Source organism: Osmerus eperlanus, chromosome 22, assembly GCF_963692335.1.
Source record: "Osmerus eperlanus chromosome 22, fOsmEpe2.1, whole genome shotgun sequence".
Lineage (NCBI taxonomy): Eukaryota > Metazoa > Chordata > Actinopteri > Osmeriformes > Osmeridae > Osmerus > Osmerus eperlanus.
Genome location: NC_085039.1, coordinates 939,701 through 967,620, shown reverse-complemented (window position 1 = coordinate 967,620; position 27,920 = coordinate 939,701). Strand labels below are relative to the sequence as shown.

Here is a 27,920-nt window from a genome sequence, read left to right as displayed (position 1 = left end):
AAAGGTGCCTAATATTTATATACTGATATAATATCGGCATTATAATTATTAGTACTATGATGATTTTTGAGGTGGCAATTTGTTGGTGCCCCCTCAGGACTTGGTGCCCTACGCACAGCGCGTAGTGCGCGTTATGGGAGCGGCTGTACGGCCTACTTCCTTAATAATATCAGCTAATATTGTACATTACATTTCACAATTGTGTTTCACATCACAAAGTTTTCCAGCCTTTTGTCCGGACCGCTGTTGCGTGTCCGTCTTTTCGCCCTTTTGTCCTCCTTTTTGACCTTTCCTGCCCACCGTCGCAATTTAGCACTCGTGCGGGCTTCAGACAGTGCCAATTATTCAGTAGGCTTTCAGATGCCGAAGAGAAAGACCTCCTTCAACCATACGTGGAGTTCAGAACTCCCCTTTGTCAGTAAGAGCAGCAAAGACCAATTCCATGCCTTCTGTAAACTCTGTCATATTGACATAGACGTGAGTAGTAAGGGGAAAGGGGCTGTAGAGCGGCATGCTGCTACAGAAAGGCACAAAGATAACACTAGTTCTGCCGGGCACTCTTCGTTGACATCGTTTTTTGCTCCGAAAACAACAGCGGATGATAAAACGACCGCTGCTGAGCTGACAAAATTATTTCATACTGTAAAACATCACCACTCTTATAGGAGTTTAGACTGCAGCGCAAAAGTTGAGAAACTTATTTATGAAGACTCGTTGTGATAATGTCAGGCATGGATGTCTCTGTCATCGACGCGTGACGTTTACGGATATGGTCCACGTGACGTCTCATGACGCGTCCATCTCCTGTCTGCACTGTGTAGGAGACAGGCCCTGTGTTCATCTCAATGACGGCTGGGACCCACCTTGGTCCGTGACCATAGTTTCGGATGTACACGTCGTCACCAGGAGAGAAGCTTCTCCATTTGCCGTGTAAGTCATGTTGTGCTTTCTGTTTGAGTTGTTTCTTTTGAATCTTTGACTTCACATCGGGCAGCAGAAGATCCAGTGTGGACCGCAGTCTCCTAGACATCAGCATTTCAGCTGGAGACAAGCCAGTCGTACTTTGGGGTGTTATTCTGTAATTGAACAGAAATCTTGCTATTTTGGTTTCCAAAGTATCTCCTTTTGTTTTCTTAATTCCTTGTTTGAACGTTTGCACGGCTCTTTCGGCTAGGCCATTTGATGCCGGGTGAAAGGGTGCAGATGTTATGTGCTGTATACCATTCTGTTTCAGGAATGATTCAAACTCTTGGCTTGTGAAGCATGTGCCATTGTCCGATACTATTGTCTGAGGCAGGCCATGTGTGCTAAAGCACTGTCTGAGTTTTTCAATGGTGACTTGGCTTGTTGCATTACTTGTTGGATACACATCAAGCCATTTTGAGTGCGCATCGATCACGATAAGAAACATCCTGCCTAAGTGAGGGCCGGCATAATCAACATGCAATCTACTCCAGGGTGTCTCTGGCCACTCCCAGGGATGGAGAGGAGCTGCAGCTGGAGCCTTTCTGTTTTCCTGGCATGTGTGGCAGGACTGTACTTCTCTTTCTATGTCAGCATCCATACCTGGCCACCACACGTATGAACGTGCCAAGCCCTTCATCCTGGAGATGCCTGGGTGTGTGTAGTGTAGATGTTTTAAAAGGGTGGCCCTCCCCTTCTTTGGAACAACCACTCTCGCTCCCCAGAGCACACATCCATCTCTGACACTGAGTTCAAGCCTTCTCTGGCTGTAGGCCTTGAACATTGAAGCCACCTCCTTTGGCCAGCCATGCAAACACCACAACAGCACTTGTGATAATATTTCATCTTTCGCAGTCCACTGCTTCACTTGGGCTGTTGTGATTGGTGGGTCTTCCACCACATCCAGCATGAGGACCTGTCCTGTGTCATCCTCCTCTTCAATGTGTGGCAGTGGTAGCCTGCTCAATGCGTCTGCGTTTGCGTGGTCTTTGCCTGGCTTGTACACCATATTGTACTCGTACGCTCTCAGAAGTATTGCCCACCGTTGCACTCTTGGTGACCCCATCTGTGGCACCGGCTTCTTTTCATGGAAAAGCGAGATCAATGGCTTGTGATCAGTGCTGATCGTGAATCTTCGTCCATAGATATACTTGTGAAATCGCTTGATTCCGAATATGATGGCTAACCCCTCCTTGTCGAGCTGTGAGTAACGCTGTTCAGCTGGTGTCAGTGTGCGTGACATGAAGCCTATGGGTTTTTCACTTCCGTCTTCCATGATGTGTGACAGCACGGCGCCGACTCCGTACGGTGAGGCGTCGCATGCCAGCACAAGTTCTTTGTCTGCTGAATAGTGAGCCAGGACTTGTGCTGATTTCAGCAGCTGTTTAGACAAACAAAACGCATCTTCTTGTTCTTTCTTCCAAGTCCACTGAATGTCTTTTCTTAACAATCTGTGTAATGGTGCTAGACGTGTGGCGAGATTAGGAAGGAACTTATTATAGTAGTTTAAAAGGCCAAGATATGCTTTCAGCTCAGTCACTGTGGTTGGAGGTGGAGCTTCCTCGATGGCTGTTACCTTGCTCAGCACTGGGTGCAGGCCTTCAGCATCAATCTTGTGACCCAAGTACTCAACCTGGTCTTGCAAGAATGCACACTTGCTTCTGCGCAGTCGCAGTCCTGCCTCTTCCAGTCGCCTGAGTACCTCCTCCAGCGTGCTCAAATGCTCTACAGTGTCTCTTCCAGTCAGTAAAATGTCGTCAAGGTAAACAGCTACTCCGGGCAGGCCTTGCAACAAACTCTCCATTGTTCTCTGAAATATGGCTGGAGCAGATGAAACTCCGAATGGGAGCCTATTGTAGGTGAAAAGGCCTCTGTGTGTGTTTATCGTTAGGTATTTCTTGGAGTCATCATCCATCACGATCTGCTGATAGGCGTGGCTTAAATCAAGTTTGGAGAACCGTGTCCCTCTTGCCAGTGTATTGAACAGGTCTTCTACACGAGGAATAGGGTATTGCTCTAGTGAGGAGGCGCTGTTTACTGTTAGTTTGTAATCGCCACATATTCTAATGGAGCCCTCCGGCTTCAACACCGGAACAATTGGCGCTGCCCACTCAGTGTATTTGACAGGTGTTATGATGTCCTCTTTCAGGAGCCTATCTATCTCCTCTTCTACTTTCGCCCTCATGGCATACGGAACTGAGCGGGGCCTATAGAACTTTGGACGGGCATTCGCAGACACACGGATTGTTGCCTTCTTGCCTTTTAACATGCCTAGTTCTTTTTTGAAAACATCCTCATGCTTTGACAGTACTTCCTGTAGCTCATGTGCATCTGTTTTTACATGTTTAATTTCATCCCACTTGAGCTTTAAAGCCTCCAGCCAGCCTCTACCTAACAAGCTAGGTCCAGTGCCCTTCACCACCACTAGGGGTAATGTCTTAATTTGCTGAGCAGTTTACTTTTACTTCAGAAACTCCCACTACTTTGATTTTTTCTCCCGTGTATGACTTCAGAGACATTTTGCTTTCATTTAATTTGGGGCGTTTCTTTTCTTTCCACATCTCATTGAATTTATTGTCATTCATAATGCTCACACTGCATCCTGTGTCTATTTTGAAGTGTACTTTCTTTTTATTCACTTCCACGTTGACTTCGAATGGTTTAATTCTCTGCATGGAAGTTTCTGTATTCAGGCATGCCAGTATGAATGCTTCTTCGTCATCAGAGCTATCATCATCATTTTGTCTCTCACACACGTTGTGTGACCTGTGTGGACGGGGTTGAAAGCGTGCGCGCCGCTCTGCTCTGTGTGCTTTGGTTTCACTGGGACGGGCATCATCCTTACTTTTATTCCTACAAGCCTTAGCGATGTGCCCTACTCTCCCGCAGAAATGACATCTTTAAATCTACATTCGGCTGCACTGTGCCTTCCGTGACAACGATAACAATCTCTCTCTTTGTTTCTCCATTCTCCTCTTGTCTCATTTCCCTCCGTTTTCATGCTGTTACATGCTACGGCCGCCGTTTGTAGGTCTTGGGCATTTTTACTTGCAGTTTCTGCAGCTACTGCTATCTTAAATGCTTTTTCAAACGTCAGGTCTATTTCGGAGAGCAGACGTCTTTGAATCCGGTCGTCATTCATACCGCACACAAGACGATCTCTTAACCTTTGCTCCAGTGTAGTGCCAAAGTTACAGTCATGAGCTAGTCGTCTGAGCTCCGCTACATATGCACTCACAGATTCCGTAGGCTGACGTGAACGCGAGTCAAACACATATCTCTGCACCATCTCGCTTGGTTTAGGATTGAAGTGCTCTTTGATTACTTGTTTTAACTGATCGACTGTTTTCGCAGATGGCTTATCAGGACTCACCAGGTTTCTCATGAGCTTGTACGTTGATGGACCGACCACGCTGATTAGGATAGCCCTCTGTTTCTCTCCATCATCGATCCCATTAGCTTCAAAAAACTGATCAAGAACCTCGCAGTACTCTTCCCAAGTCTGCTCTTTTGCATCAAAAGTTGACAGGGTGCCTATCATCATCGTAGTCATCTTTCCGTTTTGCTCGTTACCTCCAGTCCAATAGCACTTTGCACGTTCCTACCGTCTGCCACCTGCGGTCATCCCGACGCATCCGACTTCAATCAGGCCCTTTTTTTCTCTATCCAGTATCCTCGTCGCCAATATGTGATAACGTAGTGTCCATTAAATGAGGATTCAATCCAGATGATCATGTTCAGTATTTAATATAAGAACTCACAGAGGTTGTAGATGACAGACATCACTCAGGTTGGGACTGCTTAATCTACTGTCAAGGTCTTGACCTTCAGGGTTAACTGTACCTCCTGCTGGAGTGGGGTGGTATTGCAATAGTATCTATATGAACCAGATGATCACGATACCACACTCGTGGTAGCTAAAGGTGTGACCCTAGGCAGAACCAAAGCACAAGCATTGTGTGAAAATGTATTAGCCCCATACTCCGTACACACACACACGTGGATTACATAAAAGAAAACAATCTGCATTTTTCGATAGCGAGTGATGCATCGAACAAGGGTGCAACTAAGTGCTTTCCAATACTCCTGAGATATTTTAATTTTGAGAAGGGAGTGCAAAATCTGTTGCTCGACTTCTACAAGGATAGCGATGAGACGTCTGAAGCAATAGCCAGCCAGTTACTCGCAAAGCTAGACGCAGCTGGTCTAGATTTGAAAAAAGTGCCTGCTTACACAGCAGACAATGCGAGTGTGAACTATGTGAAACACAAGAGTGTCTATCAGAAACTTAAACTGGCTCAAAATGACAAATTCTGCTAATTGTCTTGCTCACGTATTGCACAATGCATCCAAATTTGCAGCAGTAAAAATGGATATTGAAGTTGAAAATATTGTGCTCAAGGTCTATAGCCATTTCAGCATCTCAGCCAGAAGGACAGCACAGCTAAAATAATTTTGTGAATTTTTGGAAATGCATAACTGCAATCTTTTGCGACATGTTGTGACAAGGTGGTTGTCATTACTTCCAGCAGTTGACAGAATAGCAAAATACTGGGAACCTCTCACCAGTTACTTCAGGAGTTTAGGAGAGGATGAATGTCCCAAAGTGCTATGGGCATGTTTTGGCGAGGAACATGCCTGTGATGTGCATGAGATTCACTTTTTCTTCCTCAGTCATGTTTTGAAGCTATTCACTGACTGTATAGAGACACTGGAAACAAAAGCTTGTTGCATCATCTCAGATTACCAGCTCATGTGTGATCTGAAAGGCCATCTTGAGAGAAGACAGAGGGACACGTTTTTTGGCTTCACTGTCAACAACAAGCTCAAAGAGCTTACTCCAGATGTAGCCAAGAAATGTAAGGCTGACTTTACTGTTGTCTATGAAAGGGCCATGAAGTACCTCAGTGACAGATATGACTTCTCTGAACATAGCTTTCACAGCCAAATGGGTCAATTGAGTCTAAAAGGTACAGTCCCCTTTGAGAAATTCTCTGAAGCAGTACATGCCTGTAAGTTGTCAGATATTGACATGGATGGACTATATGAAGAATATGGCTTTGTTGAAAAGATTCTCAGTGGCTCTGCAGAGTTCGAGAATCTGAGCAGTGTGGAGAGGTACTTAAAACTCTTTACTCAGTCTGATGTCCCTCTAAAGAATCTGAGGATCATTAGTGCCTACATATTCTCAATCGCATGCAGTAATGTGCACACAGAGAGTTTTCTCAATGATGACCACAGTATGGAGAAATGAAAGGAATCGTCTAGAGATAGACTCAGTCAAGGCAGAACTCCAGGTCTGCATCAACCTTTCAGAGGGATGCACAGAGATGTACCACAGGTTCCTGTCTAATAGGAAACTCATGGAAGCAGCTAGGAGGAGTGTGAAATATAAGAACTAGAACATCTTTGGTGAGTAGTTATGGATTTCATTCATCAGTTAGTAAAATGTGGGTTGATATAAATATATCTAAATGTCTAGTTTTTGTTTGTTGGCATCTTGTTTGGTGTGGTCCTTGCAGGAAAGGATAGATGCTAGAGGAATCACTGTTAAGAGGATCAGCAGGGAGGCAGCCCAGGCTTAAGTGCCCCCTTACCCCTTCCCAGCAGAGGCACAGACACTGGGCCTGAGTGCCCCCTCACATTAATGAGTAATGTTATCGTTCTGTTTTCAGTTTTGAACTAAAAATCTGTTGGAAGACCATGCATACCAGAATTTGTACTACAATTGAAATAGTTTGGGCAATGGTACTGCCTTATTTTCTTCTTTGTATTTTGACTATACATATCACCATCATATCACCAAAGACAACAGCAAATTGCACTTGTATTGAGTTTGTATTAAAATACAAATGTTGACTGCGAAACGAATGTTCTGCTACAGGTAGTCACGCGTGTTTTCGTGACGTTAGTAACGTCAGTGACTGTGGCTAGCAAATTAGCCACCGTTAGCTTCACTTTTCGCCACAAAAACTTAACTTGAGCCTAAACCGTGCAACGGAGGGTAAATACAAATACAAGCAACTCAATCGCTACCAATACGAAACCTTTGACACCTAGGTTGTCTATGTAGTCCAAATATTGACTGAGACTTAGGGGGGCAAAAATAAATAATAATAATAAATATATATGTGAGAGAACAAAGGTTGTGCCCTTGCCGAAGGCAAAGCACACATTATTGTATTCTCAATAATACAATATCTATCCATCTGCCACTGGCCTACTCAACAAGGCCAAGGGCTCGCACAGACTTTAACACTACCTGCACAATGACACCTTGACAGCTTGTTTTTATGTTTATTGTATATCACTGCTACTTTGTACTTTATTTTGTATTTTACATACCTTCCCCTTAGTATTAGTTAGTATTAATTAGTTAGACTTTGTACCGTTAGTATAGTTTAAACTTGAACCACTTATTTAAGATTTACTCCTATATGTTGTATGTATGCACCTTCCTGCCAAAGTAAATTCCTTGTCTGTGCAAACTCATGGCGATTAAACCCCTTTCTGATTCGGATTCTGATATGAATTTGATTTTGTTTTTTTGAATTTGTTGATTTTGATATGAATTGGTCAACTTGCTCACTAACTGCACACCTTGTGGTGAAGAGTGGTATTGCTCTGTGCAACAGGAATGTGTTAAAAATCTGCAGAGCTACACACGTTGTTCCATGAACCAGTGTGAGCAAATGCTGAGTGTGCCTTGAGTGGCCCCCACAGTCGTACTGACTTTGCAAGGTGAGTTAGCAGGTGTACATGACATGTCATGGATGCTTCCCCAGACAGTAACTGAAATCTTGTCACAAACTGGAACAGCATGTTATTTGCTTTGTTAATTTCCTGCAAGGGGACGTTCTCTTTCAGAAGTAGAAATACTGCTGACACCAGAAGGCCTGGGTGCTTCACATAGCTGGGTTCAGGACTGGCAAGCTGTAGAAATGGAGCCATGCTCGCCACTGTGAGGCTTTCCAGGACTTGAACTCTGCAGGGGGTCTGGGTAGTCGTGTTATTAGGTGTGGTGGCTTTATATCCTTGATCCTGTTGTTTCAGCACCCTCATGTAGCAGGGTTGATCACTTCTGTTCAGAAGAACCTCTGCGAGCTGTATAATGACACTAAGTAAGACATCATTCATCTAGTCTGGATCAAAGCCCACCCTATATCAGCATGGCATGTGCTACTGCTTGCTATGTATCTTCCAGCATGTTCTTTGCCTCTCTGTCAGGATGTTCTGTAGCAGCACAGTGTACGTCACCTGTTTCTCTACTACCAGGAGTACCAGGATGTAAACAGAAGCCAAAACCAAAGTACTCATTCAACTGTGTAGTGTTTTGCATGGCTGCTCTGCCTTTACATCTACACAACCACATAGTCCAACAATTTTGCTGTTCACACATATTCCAGGTTTTCTCCAAGACCTTTGGATGCCAGTGTTTTGGCCTGATCAACAAAGGGTCATAGAAAAATGGACAGAGTTTCTCTTGAGCACCAAACCAAAGACGCGCAAGCACTCCCTTCTGAATCTCATTCTGGGAGGGAGCTTGTTCAGACGCAGCTGTATTGGCCATATTGAACATGTGGAAGATGTACACAGGTGAGCCATCAGAATTGAAATGAAAAGACAAATTGTTTGGATCTGACAGAATTCCACCTGGTTTTGATAAGTTTTGATATGATATAAGTTTTGATACATCTTTCACTATCATATATGTCAGAGGTGACATGTTCATTCTGTGGCCTTTGGTGTCTGTAGCTCATGCTGTTTTGAATCTGAGGATTCTAAAGCAGTGCCTGAATTTGAGGTGCAGTTGATATGTTGATAAAAAGCTAAGTATAAAAATGTCCAGCTCCCTGTTCCAGCTGAGAAGCAGGCCTCTTTAAAAGCTGTGACTTCCCTCACTAACTCCTAGAACCTCTCTACTCTCTATTGAGATACTGGAATCAGACACCTACCATATGCACATTATATGGCTGCCCTCAGGGCTTCTTAAAACCTAGACCAAATCACACAGGCTGCCCTCAGGTATCTCCATGTGAACCACTTATTAGTGCTTCCACACACAATAATGGAAAACACTCTCTCTCCCTCCCTCTCCTTCTCACACCCCCCCCTCTCTCTCTCTCTCTCCCACCCTCTCCCTTTCTCACTTCCCCTCTATTTCTTTCACTCTTTATTAAAACACTTTAAGTGCTTTATTGGCAGCTTAAGAGATATTTCAAATATTGCCAAAAAAAAGCATTGTATATTATATAAACCTCCATACACATACATACACACACACACCACACAGTGTGGTACTACATTCACTGTACATTCTTCCACTCACACTCCACCCACACACACAGATATTTACATATATAGTACACTGATACAAACACATTCAAACATATACAGTGTACATTCTCTATCTTTTTCTCTATCTCGCTCTCCTTCCCGTCAAGATTCAGGTTGAGAAGAAGGTGCAAATGCAAGTGCGAGTCAACACACCTTAACCAGGATCAAATCCTCCCACTCTCTCCTCCTCACCCCCTGTCTCCTTTACCTCCTCTTTCCTCCTCTACACCTCCCCCTTTCTCCTTCACACCTCCCCCTTTCTCCTTCACACCTATGCCTTTCTCCCATCCTGTTTTGGCATGCATGCACCCTTACAGAAGTCAGTTCCAGTAATGAGACTCCAAACCGGATCAACTGGTCCAAACAGAAGTGTGTATGAGTGTGTGTATGTGGGTGTGACACATTCAAATATGTACAGAATGTTCCATGAACAGTAACAATAACAACAGCAGTAAGAGGAATCTTCATGGTTGAGATCATATTAGTACAAGGAAGCACTACAGGTGATCAGACTGTCAGCAGTACTGTCAGACACACAGAACCAGATGGAGCACAGAGAGGAGGCTGATGGTGAAACCAGAGTTTTGTAAAGGTCAGTACAATGTTGTTTATTCACATGTTGGAGAGTGAAGGATTTACTGTCAGTTCATAATAGGTTATGATTAAGTAAACTAGAGAGGGTACAATTTCTGGGGAAATTGTAGGGTGTGTTTGCTTGTGTCGGTTGCACAGGGGTCCGTTTTTGAATGACATTTTTACAACTGATATTTCTGTATATTTTATATAAAATGCATACTTATTATTTATAAAGATTAGATATATTTAAAAGCATCTTTTTTTTTGCTACTCATTTACAACTCAAAATACGACCGGTGTAAAAATTGACCTAATCTCTATGACTTAAACGTCCTTTTAAGTTTTTCCCTTCTCGTGATATTTTCAGGCATTTAGCCTACTTATATTGCATTCATTCATTAATAAAGAACCCCCTTTGAAGATTATTCTACGACGTTACCGGCAGTAGAAGATGGAATCGCGATTCAAACAGTTACCATCTGCTAACTGAAAATATGCCCCCCCGTAAATAAGCTTGACATTTATTTAGTGGAAAATCGCTCATTCATAAAAAGCTCACTGGTAGCGATCATTGTCAGTAACAACGCAAAATGCGATATAGCCCTGCGTGGAGAAGCTGCCCCGGTAAATTACAGTACAGTACTAGACTACTGCTGTGTTTGTCTTCGTAGCGATTGCGTTGGTTGAATTCGATTTAATGTTCCGTTGTACGTTTTAGGCTGAAATTAATTATTTTCATGAACAGATTGACAAAGTTTAGGCTGTGGCAATGAAGTTCAGGTTAGTAGTCAGATAGTTTCACCTATTGAAAGACTTTTGATTTAACCCTCGTGCTGCCTTCGGGTCACATGACCCAAAGGTTCATAACGAACCATCGTTGTGTTTACCCAATTTTACCCAATACAAAAACAAATACAAATAATTTTCTTTTAACCATTCCAATGTGGGGGGTCTGAGACAGCCCGACAGTTAAAAGAAAATGCTTCACTTTGTTTTTGTATGAGGTAAATTTGTCGCAATACGACGGTGGGTCACAATGACTGATGGGTCAGAATGACCCGAAGATAACACAAGGGTTAAGTAAGGGGAGTGCCGAACATGTTGTCGCCGTTTGACTTCCTAAACAGCTGTGTAGATGTTTTTGTAGTGTGTCTCGCGTAGGCTACAGCGTTGCAGTGAGCAACACTGGTTTGAAACCACAGGTAATGATAATTTCACCAACAAATCGTTTACTTGTAATGTAATGTCATAAATCCTACAACGAACGTTGTACACCATCATAACTTTTTTTGAGCAATTAAATATATCTCTTGTTCTGCCTGTTTTGTGATATACATGCCTAAAAGGTGACTAATATTTATATACTGATATAATATCGGCATTATAATTATTAGTACTATGATGATTTTTGAGGTGGCAATTTGTTGGTGCCCCCTCAGGACTTGGTGCCCTACGCACAGCGCGTAGTGCGCGTTATGGGAGAGGCTGTACGGCCTACTTCCTTAATAATATCAGCTAATATGGTACATTACATTTCACAATTGTGTTTCACATCACAAAGTTTTCCAGCCTTTTGTCCGGACCGCTGTTGCGTGTCCGTCTTTTCGCCCTTTTGTCCTCCTTTTTGACCCTTCCTGCCCACCGTCGCAATTTAGCACTCGTGCGGGCTTCAGACAGTGCCAATTATTCAGTAGGCTTTCAGATGCCGAAGAGAAAGACCTCCTTCAACCATACGTGGAGTTCAGAACTCCCCTTTGTCAGTAAGAGCAGCAAAGACCAATTCCATGCCTTCTGTAAACTCTGTCATATTGACATAGACGTGAGTAGTAAGGGGAAAGGGGCTGTAGAGCGGCATGCTGCTACAGAAAGGCACAAAGATAACACTAGTTCTGCCGGGCACTCTTCGTTGACATTGTTTTTTGCTCCGAAAACAACAGCGGATGATAAAACGACCGCTGCTGAGCTGACAAAATTATTTCATACTGTAAAACATCACCACTCTTATAGGAGTTTAGACTGCAGCGCAAAAGTTGAGAAACTTATTTATGAAGACTCGTTGTGATAATGTCAGGCATGGATGTCTCTGTCATCGACGCGTGACGTTTACGGATATGGTCCACGTGACGTCTCATGACGCGTCCATCTCCTGTCTGCACTGTGTAGGAGACAGGCCCTGTGTTCATCTCAATGACGGCTGGGACCCACCTTGGTCCGTGACCATAGTTTCGGATGTACACGTCGTCACCAGGAGAGAAGCTTCTCCATTTGCCGTGTAAGTCATGTTGTGCTTTCTGTTTGAGTTGTTTCTTTTGAATCTTTGACTTCACATCGGGCAGCAGAAGATCCAGTGTGGACCGCAGTCTCCTAGACATCAGCATTTCAGCTGGAGACAAGCCAGTCGTACTTTGGGGTGTTATTCTGTAATTGAACAGAAATCTTGCTATTTTGGTTTCCAAAGTATCTCCTTTTGTTTTCTTAATTCCTTGTTTGAACGTTTGCACGGCTCTTTCGGCTAGGCCATTTGATGCCGGGTGAAAGGGTGCAGATGTTATGTGCTGTATACCATTCTGTTTCAGGAATGATTCAAACTCTTGGCTTGTGAAGCATGTGCCATTGTCCGATACTATTGTCTGAGGCAGGCCATGTGTGCTAAAGCACTGTCTGAGTTTTTCAATGGTGACTTTGCTTGTTGCATTACTTGTTGGATACACATCAAGCCATTTTGAGTGCGCATCGATCACGATAAGAAACATCCTGCCTAAGTGAGGGCCGGCATAATCAACATGCAATCTATTCCAGGGTGTCTCTGGCCACTCCCAGGGATGGAGAGGAGCTGCAGCTGGAGCCTTTCTGTTTTCCTGGCATGTGTGGCAGGACTGTACTTCTCTTTCTATGTCAGCATCCATACCTGGCCACCACACGTATGAACGTGCCAAGCCCTTCATCCTGGAGATGCCTGGGTGTGTGTAGTGTAGATGTTTTAAAAGGGTGGCCCTCCCCTTCTTTGGAACAACCACTCTCGCTCCCCAGAGCACACATCCATCTCTGACACTGAGTTCAAGCCTTCTCTGGCTGTAGGCCTTGAACATTGAAGCCACCTCCTTTGGCCAGCCATGCAAACACCACAACAGCACTTGTGATAATATTTCATCTTTCGCAGTCCACTGCTTCACTTGGGCTGTTGTGATTGGTGGGTCTTCCACCACATCCAGCATGAGGACCTGTCCTGTGTCATCCTCCTCTTCAATGTGTGGCAGTGGTAGCCTGCTCAATGCGTCTGCGTTTGCGTGGTCTTTGCCTGGCTTGTACACCATATTGTACTCGTACGCTCTCAGAAGTATTGCCCACCGTTGCACTCTTGGTGACCCCATCTGTGGCACCGGCTTCTTTTCATGGAAAAGCGAGATCAATGGCTTGTGATCAGTGCTGATCGTGAATCTTCGTCCATAGATATACTTGTGAAATCGCTTGATTCCGAATATGATGGCTAACCCCTCCTTGTCGAGCTGTGAGTAACGCTGTTCAGCTGGTGTCAGTGTGCGTGACATGAAGCCTATGGGTTTTTCACTTCCGTCTTCCATGATGTGTGACAGCACGGGCGTCGCATGCCAGCACAAGTTCTTTGTCTGCTGAATAGTGAGCCAGGACTTGTGCTGATTTCAGCAGCTGTTTAGACAAACAAAACGCATCTTCTTGTTCTTTCTTCCAAGTCCACTGAATGTCTTTTCTTAACAATCTGTGTAATGGTGCTAGACGTGTGGCGAGATTAGGAAGGAACTTATTATAGTAGTTTAAAAGGCCAAGATATGCTTTCAGCTCAGTCACTGTGGTTGGAGGTGGAGCTTCCTCGATGGCTGTTACCTTGCTCAGCACTGGGTGCAGGCCTTCAGCATCAATCTTGTGACCCAAGTACTCAACCTGGTCTTGCAAGAATGCACACTTGCTTCTGCGCAGTCGCAGTCCTGCCTCTTCCAGTCGCCTGAGTACCTCCTCCAGCGTGCTCAAATGCTCTACAGTGTCTCTTCCAGTCAGTAAAATGTCGTCAAGGTAAACAGCTACTCCGGGCAGGCCTTGCAACAAACTCTCCATTGTTCTCTGAAATATGGCTGGAGCAGATGAAACTCCGAATGGGAGCCTATTGTAGGTGAAAAGGCCTCTGTGTGTGTTTATCGTTAGGTATTTCTTGGAGTCATCATCCATCACGATCTGCTGATAGGCGTGGCTTAAATCAAGTTTGGAGAACCGTGTCCCTCTTGCCAGTGTATTGAACAGGTCTTCTACACTATTGCTCTAGTGAGGAGGCGCTGTTTACTGTTAGTTTGTAATCGCCACATATTCTAATGGAGCCCTCCGGCTTCAACACCGGAACAATTGGCGCTGCCCACTCAGTGTATTTGACAGGTGTTATGATGTCCTCTTTCAGGAGCCTATCTATCTCCTCTTCTACTTTCGCCCTCATGGCATACGGAACTGAGCGGGGCCTATAGAACTTTGGACGGGCATTCGCAGACACACGGATTGTTGCCTTCTTGCCTTTTAACATGCCAAGTTCTTTTTTGAAAACATCCTCATGCTTTGACAGTACTTCCTGTAGCTCATGTGCATCTGTTTTTACATGTTTAATTTCATCCCACTTGAGCTTTAAAGCCTCCAGCCAGCCTCTACCTAACAAGCTAGGTCCAGTGCCCTTCACCACCACTAGGGGTAATGTCTTAATTTGCTGAGCAGTTTACTTTTACTTCAGAAACTCCCACTACTTTGATTTTTTCTCCCGTGTATGACTTCAGAGACATTTTGCTTTCATTTAATTTGGGGCGTTTCTTTTCTTTCCACATCTCATTGAATTTATTTTCATTCATAATGCTCACACTGCATCCTGTGTCTATTTCGAAGTGTACTTTCTTTTTATTCACTTCCACGTTGACTTCGAATGGTTTAATTCTCTGCATGGAAGTTTCTGTATTCAGGCATGCCAGTATGAATGCTTCTTCGTCATCAGAGCTATCATCATCATTTTGTCTCTCACACACGTTGTGTGACCTGTGTGGACGGGGTTGAAAGCGTGCGCGCCGCTCTGCTCTGTGTGCTTTGGTTTCACTGGGACGGGCATCATCCTTACTTTTATTCCTACAAGCCTTAGCGATGTGCCCTACTCTCCCGCAGAAATGACATCTTTAAATCTACATTCGGCTGCACTGTGCCTTCCGTGACAACGATAACAATCTCTCTCTTTGTTTCTCCATTCTCCTCTTGTCTCATTTCCCTCCGTTTTCATGCTGTTACATGCTACGGCCGCCTTTTGTAGGTCTTGGGCATTTTTACTTGCAGTTTCTGCAGCTACTGCTATCTTAAATGCTTTTTCAAACGTCAGGTCTATTTCGGAGAGCAGACGTCTTTGAATCCGGTCGTCATTCATACCGCACACAAGACGATCTCTTAACCTTTGCTCCAGTGTAGTGCCAAAGTTACAGTCATGAGCTAGTCGTCTGAGCTCCGCTACATATGCACTCACAGATTCCGTAGGCTGACGTGAACGCGAGTCAAACACATATCTCTGCACCATCTCGCTTGGTTTAGGATTGAAGTGCTCTTTCATTACTTGTTTTAACTGATCGACTGTTTTCGCAGATGGCTTATCTGGACTCACCAGGTTTCTCATGAGCTTGTACGTTGCTGGACCGACCACGCTGATTAGGATAGCCCTCTGTTTCTCTCCATCATCGATCCCATTAGCTTCAAAAAACTGATCAAGAACCTCGCAGTACTCTTCCCAAGTCTGCTCTTTTGCATCAAAAGTTGACAGGGTGCCTATCATCATCGTAGTCATCTTTCCGTTTTGCTCGTTACCTCCAGTCCAATAGCACTTTGCACGTTCCTACCGTCTGCCACCTGCGGTCATCCCGACGCATCCGACTTCAATCAGGCCCTTTTTTTCTCCATCCAGTATCCTCGTCGCCAATATGTGATAACGTAGTGTCCATTAAATGAGGATTCAATCCAGATGATCATGTTCAGTATTTAATATAAGAACTCACAGAGGTTGTAGATGACAGACATCACTCAGGTTGGGACTGCTTAATCTACTGTCAAGGTCTTGACCTTCAGGGTTAACTGTACCTCCTGCTGGAGTGGGGTGGTATTGCAATAGTATCTATATGAACCAGATGATCACGATACCACACTCGTGGTAGCTAAAGGTGTGACCCTAGGCAGAACCAAAGCACAAGCATTGTGTGAAAATGTATTAGCCCCATACTCCGTACACACACACACGTGGATTACATAAAAGAAAACAATCTGCATTTTTCGATAGCGAGTGATGCATCGAACAAGGGTGCAACTAAGTGCTTTCCAATACTCCTGAGATATTTTAATTTTGAGAAGGGAGTGCAAAATCTGTTGCTCGACTTCTACAAGGATAGCGATGAGACGTCTGAAGCAATAGCCAGCCAGTTACTCGCAAAGCTAGACGCAGCTGGTCTAGATTTGAAAAAAGTGCCTGCTTACACAGCAGACAATGCGAGTGTGAACTATGTGAAACACAAGAGTGTCTATCAGAAACTTAAACTGGCTCAAAATGACAAATTCTGCTAATTGTCTTGCTCACGTATTGCACAATGCATCCAAATTTGCAGCAGTAAAAATGGATATTGAAGTTGAAAATATTGTGCTCAAGGTCTATAGCCATTTCAGCATCTCAGCCAGAAGGACAGCACAGCTAAAATAATTTTGTGAATTTTTGGAAATGCATAACTGCAATCTTTTGCGACATGTTGTGACAAGGTGGTTGTCATTACTTCCAGCAGTTGACAGAATAGCAAAATACTGGGAACCTCTCACCAGTTACTTCAGGAGTTTAGGAGAGGATGAATGTCCCAAAGTGCTATGGGCATGTTTTGGCGAGGAACATGCCTGTGATGTGCATGAGATTCACTTTTTCTTCCTCAGTCATGTTTTGAAGCTATTCACTGACTGTATAGAGACACTGGAAGCAAAAGCTTTTTGCATCATCTCAGATTACCAGCTCATGTGTGATCTGAAAGGCCATCTTGAGAGAAGACAGAGGGACACGTTTTTTGGCTTCACTGTCAACAACAAGCTCAAAGAGCTTACTCCAGATGTAGCCAAGAAATGTAAGGCTGACTTTACTGTTGTCTATGAAAGGGCCATGAAGTACCTCAGTGACAGATATGACTTCTCTGAACATAGCTTTCACAGCCAAATGGGTCAATTGAGTCTAAAAGGTACAGTCCCCTTTGAGAAATTCTCTGAAGCAGTACATGCCTGTAAGTTGTCAGATATTGACATGGATGGACTATATGAAGAATATGGCTTTGTTGAAAAGATTCTCAGTGGCTCTGCAGAGTTCGAGAATCTGAGCAGTGTGGAGAGGTACTTAAAACTCTTTACTCAGTCTGATGTCCCTCTAAAGAATCTGAGGATCATTAGTGCCTACATATTCTCAATCGCATGCAGTAATGTGCACACAGAGAGTTTTCTCAATGATGACCACAGCATGGAGAAATGAAAGGAATCGTCTAGAGATAGACTCAGTCAAGGCAGAACTCCAGGTCTGCATCAACCTTTCAGAGGGATGCACAGAGATGTACCACAGGTTCCTGTCTAATAGGAAACTCATGGAAGCAGCTAGGAGGAGTGTGAAATATAAGAACTAGAACATCTTTGGTGAGTAGTTATGGATTTCATTCATCAGTTAGTAAAATGTGGGTTGATATAAATATATCTAAATGTCTAGTTTTTGTTTGTTGGCATCTTGTTTGGTGTGGTCCTTGCAGGAAAGGATAGATGCTAGAGGAATCACTGTTAAGAGGATCAGCAGGGAGGCAGCCCAGGCTTAAGTGCCCCCTTACCCCTTCCCAGCAGAGGCACAGACACTGGGCCTGAGTGCCCCCTCACATTAATGAGTAATGTTATCGTTCTGTTTTCAGTTTTGAACTAAAAATCTGTTGGAAGACCATGCATACCAGAATTTGTACTACAATTGAAATAGTTTGGGCAATGGTACTGCCTTATTTTCTTCTTTGTATTTTGACTATACATATCACCATCATATCACCAAAGACAACAGCAAATTGCACTTGTATTGAGTTTGTATTAAAATACAAATGTTGACTGCGAAACTAATGTTCTGCTACAGGTAGTCACGCGTGTTTTCGTGACGTTAGTAACGTCAGTGACTGTGGCTAGCAAATTAGCCACCGTTAGCTTCACTTTTCGCCACAAAAACTTAACTTGAGCCTAAACCGTGCAACGGAGGGTAAATACAAATACAAGCAACTCAATCGCTACCAATACGAAACTTTTGACACCTAGGTTGTCTATGTAGTCCAAATATTGACTGAGACTTAGGGGGGCAAAAATAAATAATAATAATAAATATATATGTGAGAGAACAAAGGTTGTGCCCTTGCCGAAGGCAAAGCACACCCAATTAGCATCCATAACTCTGGTATGTTGTATTATCCTTTCAAATACTGGACATGTGTTTGTTTAACAGCATAGATCCTAGGCTGTACAGTATACCATTATTTCATGTCTAGTGTGTTTGTAAATGTGATCAGAGGCTAACGTGTGTTAAGGACTACAGTGGTTAAGGACCTCCCACCTGTGTACATCAACAGGAAGAGTACTGTGTTATCAGTTGACAGTGGTAAGGGAAGGAGACAGGCTGTGACCTTTGACAACAACACTGTACATGTGTAATCATGGGTTAAAAATGAACATATCAAATGTATATATCCTATTAAAGATCCTGTAAAGTGGAATTGAAAACGAGTTTTCAGTTCACCACACCACAGAAGAATATGTTATTAACTACCCATCCAAATTCGAATGCAAAAAAACACCGACAAGTATGTTAACCCTTGTGTTATCTTCGGGTCATTCTGACCCATCAGTCATTGTGACCCACCGTCGTATTGCGACAACTTTACCGCCTACAAAAACAAAGTGAAGCATTTTCTTTTAACCGTTGGGCTGTCTCAGACCCCCCACATTGCGAAGGTTAAAATAAAATTATTTTTATTTGTTTTTGTATTGGGTAAAATTGGGTAAACACAACGATGGTTCGTTATGAACCTTTGGGTCATGTGACCCGAAAGCAGCACAAGGGTTAAATTAGGCTTTGAAATCGTGAGAAAATCACCACTCTTCTCTGCTTGAGACTGAAGCTCCGCCCCTCGCTGCCTACCTACGACCCAGATAATGGACGCTACGTCAAGCCGAACAAAACAGTATAGAATTATAATTTATTTGTTCAATGAGTGAAACATACAGATGCATATAAATGAAATGTTCCCCTGAGCTGTAACACAGGAGTAAAAATGGACACCAGAGACAGCAGACAGTGAGCTCTCCAACTACTAGCACATACTACCACATACTAGCTACCATTTCACCAAAATACCATCATTCTACACCGAGTAGCCTAATATCAAGTTAGCGGTTTGCACGAACTCATAGCAGAGATACCTTTGGAAAAGTTATCTAGCATAATTATAACAAGGACACAGAACTGAGTGATGAACTGCTGGCGGCGGTGGATGGTCCAGGTGCGACCGGAGGCGGAACGGCCGGGAGGGCGATGCTCGGTACGGCTCCGCGCTGCAAGAGAAGCCGTGTGTCCCAGAACCCCGTCTGTCTCTGGTCCATGTTAAAACTATCCGCCGTGAAATGGTCACTGCAGAGGCGGCTGTTGGAGTTTATCCGAAGCTCTCCATCAGCGTGGCTCTTCACAAAATAAATCTGTCTATTTTTCTTTTCCTCATCAATAGGGAAACTAAATAGCGTTGCAGCGCAGCTGAAGTTCTTGCATCCAGGGAAGATGCAGTTGAGGGTAGTGATGGGTCGTTCGCGAACGATCCGGCTCTAAGAGCCGGCTCTTGAAGGTGAACGTCGGGAGCTGGCTCGCATATCTGAAGAGCCGACTCTATTTTTAATAGATTAATACAGCCTATAAAAACTAAATGATTATGAAATAATGAATTTTAATTGTATTTAAAATAATTGACTAATTCAAAGAACAACAAAAAAATACTTGTAGGCTTAAAGGCGCACACGATCATCCTCACATTCTGTTCCTGTCAATCCTGCATGAGGGAGGTGTAGCAGCCCCGGTTGAATAAGATGGTCTCTTTCACTGATGGTTCACAATCCTTTATTAAAACCTTGTGTTGCGAACACACCGTAAGAGCTGAAGATACAAATACATTGAAATTAGTGACTCTTACGTGATGTGCTTCCATTACCTTTCAATATAGCTAGCAACAAAACGCCACGTTTTATCAATAGCATTAGCAATAAACATATGCGCATAGCAAATGATTATAAACATGAAATATTAACAACTTAAACACATTAATCAAACAAAACTTGTTCCCTCATCAACCAGTTGCTAAATATTAATGATCTTCTCCGTATTTATTACACTTACTACTAATTATTCTACTCTATGAATGCGCTATCTTTCACAAAACTCTTCGTCGACTTCTTCTTCTTCTGCAGGTAATTCACAGCACCTAGAAGCAGCTTGTTACGCCATCATTTCAAAATAAAAGCAAATACCATATAAAACGGGAAAACAAGAAACAAAGCATATAAAACATTTGCAACCGTAAGAAATGGTTGTGAAGTCATTTACACTCCCATCAAATCATTAGAGCTTAATGGAGAATCGGTAATGTAGAACGATAATGATTTCTTAATGAAGTAATGACCATAAACTCTTAAAGTCAATGAACACTTTAGTCCATATGCAAAACAATGTACTTCAAACTTTAAAGGATATCTGTAGAATGGGTTAAACAGTCTCTAGGAGCAGAACTAGTTTCTGCACTGGGCGGTCAACAATAGACCGTTTTCCAGAAGAATGTCCCTTTTCTATCTTCCTTTCTCCAAAACAAAACTTCACTTTTCTAACTAGTCCATCATTGTCTATTACTGTACCTGTTACTCGTGCTAATCTCCAATCATTGCGAGGTAAATCGTCCACCTTCTCCATGACAACATCTCCAACCTTTAAGTTTCTCTTTGGGGTATGCCATTTCTGTCGTGTAGCAATATTGGAGAGGTATTCTCTTTTCCAACGGGACCGAAACTGTTCTGATAAGTACTGAACTTGTCGCCACCTTTTACGTGCATACATGTCTTCTCTGATGAATTGACCTGGAGGAGGCAGTGCTACTTTAGACTTCATTGTTAGCAGGTGATTAGGGGTCAATGGCTCTGGGCTATTAGGGTCACTTAGATTGTCCACTGTAAGAGGCCTACTGTTGACGATAGCCATTGCTTCGTAGAAGAAAGTCCTTAGTGATGCATCATCTATTCTACCAGATGAAAGTGAGACGGTGGAGCGAAGAACATTTCGTACCGTTCTGATTTGCCTTTCCCATACGCCTCTTGTATGGCTTGAATGAGGAGTATGCATTATGAAATCACACTGTTTTTCAGCTAAGAATGTGGTGAGGCGCTCAGAGTCCACTTCCTTTAAAGCCTCATGTAGCTCATTTTTAGCTCCCACAAAGTTACTTCCTTGATCACACCTTATTTCACTCACGGCTCCTCTTATGGCTATGAAGCAGCGGAGCGCATTGATAAAGGCGTCCGTGGTCATATCGTCCAACATTTCAATGTGAACTGCTCTGCAGCAAAGGCATGTAAAAAGTAGTCCATAACGCTTATGAACTTTGCGTGCTTGTTTAGTCAGAAAGGGACCAAAACAGTCCATTCCACAATATAAGAACGGTGGAGATGGATCTAAACGCTCTGATGGGAGATCTGACATTCTTTGCTCTTCTGTAGGTCGTCTTAATCTGCGACACTTTACACATTGATGCACATAGTTAGCTACAGCTTTGTTTATGCCTGGGATCCAAAATCCATTCGACCTGATCTCATTAATAGTCTGTCCTTTGCCTTGATGTTGCACTTTACTGTGGAAATGGGCTATTATTAGTTTGGTTACATAATGATTCTTTGGAATGATAACTGGGTGTTTCAGTATAGTTGAGAATGATGCATTTTTCAGCCTTCCTCCCACCTTGAGGAGTCCATCGTTATCAAGAAAAGCATCTGTTTGAAACAGTTGGTTTTGGTGAGGAAGTGACTTTCCCTTGGTAAGCATCCTTATCTCTTCTGCATAGACATTAGCTTGTAAGTCCTTTAGTATAACACATTGTGCATTTTGTCTTTCTTGTACTGTACTATGGCCTGTAGCTTTATCTTTCTTTGCACGACGGATGAGACGAGCTATAGCTTGAGTGGCCTTGTACCATGAAGAAAACTTAACCAACTTGTCTGATAGACTTGAGTGTTCCGTTTTGAGTGTGTTCAATGAATGTACCTTTTTGACCTCTGGATCTCCCAGTGGTATGTCTGTGACGATTTCTGCAGCTGGAGGTATTTCTTTGGCCCGGAGAAACTGTGGCCCTTTAAACCAGTCCGATGTGATGAGCTCACTTGCACTTGAACCTCGGGAAGCCATATCCGCGGGGTTTTGATCTGAGGGGACATATCTCCACTGCTGAGGGGAACTGTTAAGCCTTATCTTTTGAACTCTATTGGACACAAAGGTGTGGAAACGACGTGCTTCATTATTGATGTAGCCTAAAACGACCTTAGAGTCCGTCCAGAAGTATTCATCCACTTGTGTCAATCCAAGCTCATCCTTTAACATGTTACTGACAGTGATTGAGACAACAGCAGCTGTCAGTTCGAGTCTTGGTATTGTTGTGATCTTTATAGGAGCGACTCTGGTCTTTGCTGTAATTAAAGCACAATGTACATTATTCTCTTTGTTTACATGACGTAAGTATGAACATTGACCATAACCATATGAGCATGCGTCAGAAAAGTGATGCAACTCTGTTTCCACTACTTGGCCCAAGTCTTTAGGCACGTAACAGCGTGGTATTGTGATTTTCTCTAAGTTCTCTAGGTCACTTTTCCAGTTATCCCATACTGGCCTTAGTTCAGTGGGAAGGGGATCATCCCAGTCCGTGCCTTGTTTGCATGTCTCTTGGAGCACTCTTTTACCTATGAGTACAAAGGGGGAAACAAATCCCAGTGGGTCGTAAAGAGATGCTACTGTTGATAGGATGCCACGCCTTGTGGCATGTTGGTCGTTGGGGCGAAAGCGAAATCTGAGTGTATCAGACTCAATGTGCCAGTGGATGCCTAGCCGAAAAGGTGCACTTTCATTCTAAACTCTTGAGGCTCAGTATTCAGATTGCCATTTTTCCACCATAAAAATCTTAAATAGTCTCTGTCAGCTTCGTACACGTGAAACTGATGGAACATTTTTTCAATGTCACAAAGTAATGCAACTTGGTGCCTTCTGAATCTGATGAGAACACCGTTTAGACTGTTCAGCAGATCTGGGCTTGATAACAAGTGCTCATTCAGACTGGTTCCTTTGTATTTGGCTGAGCCGTCAAAGACTACTCAGAGTTTGTCTGGTTTCTGAGGATGATATATCCCATGGTGGGGAATATACCATTTTTCTCCTTCCTTGGCTTCACTGTGCGCTTCCTCTGCGTCACCCTTTTCTATTACTTCACTCATGAACCGTATATATTGTTCTTTGTACCTTTGGTCCTTTGACAGTTTTCTTTTTAGATGTTCTAGTCTGACAGTGGCTGTTCGTTTATTGTCAGGTAAGTGTGGTCTGTCTTTAAAGGGGAGCGGCATTTCGTAATGTCCTTCTTTATTTTTATATATGCTTTCTTTTAGTGTGTTCAAAAAGAGAATGTCGTCTTGGGAGACTGACCTGTCATCTTTGTTGTCATCCTTGAAGTCAGACTCGAGAACCTTGAGTGCATCAGCAGGAGTCACTGGGGGGAAATCCTTCACTATAACTCTGTGACACATAGTATTCATGTTTAACGAGTCATCGTGATATGATGATGGGCCTACTATACTCCATTCTAATGCTGTGCGAACTGCATAGGGCTCTTCCTCTCCTCCTAGTATTACCTGCCTTGGAGCCAGGGCCTTAGAGCAATTGTAGCCTATTAACAAGCCGACTTCACATCCTAACTGTGGGGGAATCTCATTTACTATTACCGTGAGGTGATTCCATGGCCTTGCCGTTTCACAGGTAGGGATGTGTGAGCGGTTCACTGGTATACAGTCCTTAGTGTAAGCAGGAGGGAGTTTGATCATTTCTGGGGAGTTGTAGCCTCTCACTCTAAGACCGGAGACACGTTTGCTTGACATTATAGCATCCTTTCCAAGCATTGTAGTGAGTTTTAACCTGACAGGTGTAGACTTAGCCTTGAGACTGTTAGAAACATCTTGGTCAATGAATACTGTGTCACTTTGCGAGTCTAAAAGTGCATAGACAAGTTTTTCCATACCTGGGTGGTGCTCTGAAGAAAGCCATACTGGTACGATCATTGAAGTGCTGGCACAGTGTTCGTTAGTGTCTGCGTTGAGTGACAGAGTAGTTGCAGCCTGCTCTATGTTGCCTTGATTTGTGGTTGTGGCTGATTTGTCATTGTCATAGCTAAAGTTATGGAGACATGTGGGGTGTTTTTTCTTACACACTTCACATACAAGTCTGTAGCGAGAGTCCTTTGCACTGTGTCCAAGTTTGAGGCAGCCATAACAGTTTTTTTTCCTTTATGTATTTCCTTCGTTCATCCAGTGATTTACTTTTAAACTGTGTGCAACTGTGAAGTCTGTGTCCGTTGTCTTGACATAGCATGCATGGTGGTTTTGCGTTTGGTTTGCTGTGGTTTGAACTTTCAGTCTCTGTTGTTGTCTGTGTGTGGATAACATTAGATGCAGGCCTTCTTTCCCTTTGGTGACCTTTACTAGTGGTGGTGATGTCAGATGAGCGGAGTGCATGGAATGATGTAATTGGGTTGCACACAATCTCTGCTTCTGATGACATGAACTCAGCAAAGTCCTTGAAACTTGGGAATTCACCACTTCAGATGTTAGTAAAGAGACTCAGCAACCCCTTATAATTTCAGCTCTTGGTCAAATGCCCAACAGTCACATAATGTCTACTGCAGAACCAAAGGCAGATGTAGTTTACCTAGCTCAAGCAGTACAAGATAGCATTACAATGAACAGACTGCCAATACCAGAACCCTCATTGTTCACAGGAGACCACTTGTTCACCACTTCTTTTCATAGACTGAGTAGCCTGTCGATTCCACCTTGCTGCTGCCCAGTCTGGCAGCTTTTGAACCAGTTTTTGGTTCTCCTCACAATCGTTGAGGATGGTTAATCCTTTAATGTGTGGCATAGCTTCTTGACATGTTTGAATATAATCTGCAAATGTTCTGAATCCTGCAGAGTCCTTTGGCTGAATCTTCGGCCAGTTTGTCAGCTTTTCTCTGAATGCCTTTTGAATGACAAATGAATGTCCGTACCTCTGGTTGAGACGTTCCCATGCATCCTTGTAGGCGTCATTGTCATTTCTGTAGAAGATACCATCAAGTGTCTTACGAGCTGGACCTCCTACGTACTTCTTTAAGTAATGCAGTTTGTCAGCGGATGATATGTTCTTTTTATCAATGAGCGCAGTAAATGAAGCTTTCCACTCAATGAACTGTATTGGGTCTCCTGTGAACAATGAGGGTTCTGGTATTGGCAGTCTGTTCATTGTAATGCTATCTTGTACTGCTTGAGCTAGGTAAACTACATCTGCCTTTGGTTCTGCAGTAGACATTATGTGACTGTTGGGCATTTGACCAAGAGCTGAAATTATAAGGGGTTGCTGAGTCTCTTTACTAACATCTGTGTGAATACTACTCTCATTCCTTATCTCTTGATCATAGGTTATTAATCTGGCTCGTGCAGCCTTAACATCCCCTTCTGCCTTTATCCTCTCTAGCTCACGTTTTTGAGATTCAAGTTCCTTTCTTTGCCTTTCTTCTAAAAGTTGAATCCTTTCTTTTTGTTTCTCTTCTATTAACGCCTCATATTCTGCTTCCTTAGCTGCTAACTCTGCGGCAGCCTCCGTTCTCTTTGCAGCTACCACTGATCTTGATGAATGTGATTGGCTAGAAGTGGAGTATTTACCTGAAGGCGTGACTGAAGAACCGTATATGGACTGAGCATAGTCTGGGTCACGTAGCTCACGGAGACGTGCCTTTACTTCTTCACTATCATAGTCATCTATGTTTGAGAGTCTTTCATGTGCAACTTTAATAATGTCCTTTGTGACAGCCTCACATGCATCTATCAGTCTCCTTGTGTCACTAGAGGGAGTAATGTGTTCCCTGATTTCTGTATACCACGTAATGACACTGTCTCTTTCCTTCTCTATATTGTCCATAAGTAAGGAGATTTGACTGTTTGATATGTCTTCCTTTAATTGCTGACGTGCTGTACGTACCTGGGTTTTCCATTGATCATACAGATGCGATAGCCGTTTTTCCTTTCTGTATGCTTCTTCCTCCAGATACATTTGCATCTTTTCTGTAGGTTTCCTTGGGCGAGCAGAACGTAGAAGTTCCTCTTCCTTCTTGATCTGGCCGGCCTCCGTGTTCTCTGCGCCTTCATTAGATACTTCCATGTTGAGGATAGGCGATGCCGTAGACCATCGAATCCCAGTGGACCTTGATTAGAGCTGTGGTACCTTGCTGGAGTGGCTCTTACTGGGACCTCGTGCGTGAAGCTCTGAGCTGAGCTTCAGGTCAAGCTCTTACTGTAGCATCCCCGGTTGAATAAGATGGTCTCTTTCACTGATGGTTCACAATCCTTCATTAAAACCTTGTGTTGCGAACACACCGTAAGAGCTGAAGATACAAATACATTGAAATTAGTAACTCTTACGTGATGTGCTTCCATTACCTTTCAATATAGCTAGCAACAAAACGCCACGTTTTATCAATAGCATTAGCAATAAACATATACGCATAGCAAATTATTATAAACATGAAATATTAACAACTTAAACACATTAATCAAACAAACCTTGTTCCCTCATCAACCAGTTGCTAAATATTAATGATCTTCTCCGTATTTATTACACTTACTACTAATTATTCTACTCTATGAATGCGCTATCTTTCACAAAACTCTTCTTCGACTTCTTCTTCTTCTGCAGGTAAGTCCGATCACAGCACCTAGAAGCAGCTTGTTACGCCATCATTTCAAAATAAAAGCAAATACCATATAAAACGGGAAAACAAGAAACAAAGCATATAAAACATTTGCAACCGTAAGAAATGATTGTGAAGTCATTTACAGGAGGGCCGAGCCAACTCACACAGTCAGAGAGTAGTCAAAACTCGGAGGAGAGCCATGACAAATCAATGCATTTTTAAAGATATGTGGTTACGGTGGAGTATGATTTCATTTCATAATTTAATTCAAATTGTTTTCACACCCATCATAGTCAAATTCATAGTTAAAACATGTATCTTCTAAAGAGCCGTTCGTGAGCCAAAAGAGCCGGCTCTTTTTGGTGAGCTGAGCCATACGAGCCGGCTCACGAAAAAGAGCCGGAATGCCCATCACTAGTTGCGGGTGGTGGCCACTGGTGGGAGACATCCTGAAGCTAGCTAGCTGATGTAGGCTACAATAACAGTACAGCAGGAGGAACCATTCAGTGATCTGACGTAGATGGGTCAAAATGACATATATAGGATAGGTAATGTTTTGGCTCCGCCCATTAAAACCTGATCTGAAAACGGAAGAGAAACTGTTCTACAGTCTAACTCCACATTTCAGTGCGACAAAGCTTTCGCGCTTTGCACATGCTTTTAGGAACTCATTTCACACGTATATAATGTACTGAGAAGCAATACATGGAATTTGCTTTACAGGATCTTTAAGACTACTTTGGTTCTCTATGGACTGGGGAGCTAGTGCTAACAGCTTTTGATTGTGGGTCAAAGAGATGGCTATCTAGCCCATGACAAAATGATGACATAAACCTTCATTCAATACACTATCTAGTTTAAACCTGTTCCATGTGTTCCTCTGTGCATTGGTGAATGTTTCATTTGCACTGTGTAAGAGTATCCTGAGCATGAGAAAGACCCTGATCAGAGACAGGGCAGAGA

The 27,920-nt window shown here is 43.2% G+C and overlaps 3 protein-coding genes across 3 annotated transcripts in view; 1 reads left to right on the top strand and 2 right to left on the bottom strand.

Moving 5' to 3' along the window:
- Nucleotides 1-697: 697 nt before the first annotated feature.
- Nucleotides 698-4,504, bottom strand: LOC134009128 (uncharacterized protein K02A2.6-like). The gene is given in 3 exon segments (XM_062448851.1): nucleotides 698-3,416; nucleotides 3,418-3,838; nucleotides 3,973-4,504. Coding segments are annotated over 3 exon segments (3,672 nt in total).
- A 5,256-nt stretch (nucleotides 4,505-9,760) lies between these two features.
- Nucleotides 9,761-27,920, top strand: part of LOC134008503 (zinc finger protein 260-like) — a 67,120-nt gene continuing 48,960 nt past the window's right edge. The window contains 1 exon segment of the mRNA XM_062447913.1: nucleotides 9,761-9,892. The gene's annotated coding sequence lies outside the window, so the exon portion shown is untranslated.
- Nucleotides 11,916-15,691, bottom strand: LOC134009127 (uncharacterized protein K02A2.6-like). The gene is given in 5 exon segments (XM_062448850.1): nucleotides 11,916-13,473; nucleotides 13,475-14,161; nucleotides 14,163-14,603; nucleotides 14,605-15,025; nucleotides 15,160-15,691. Coding segments are annotated over 5 exon segments (3,639 nt in total).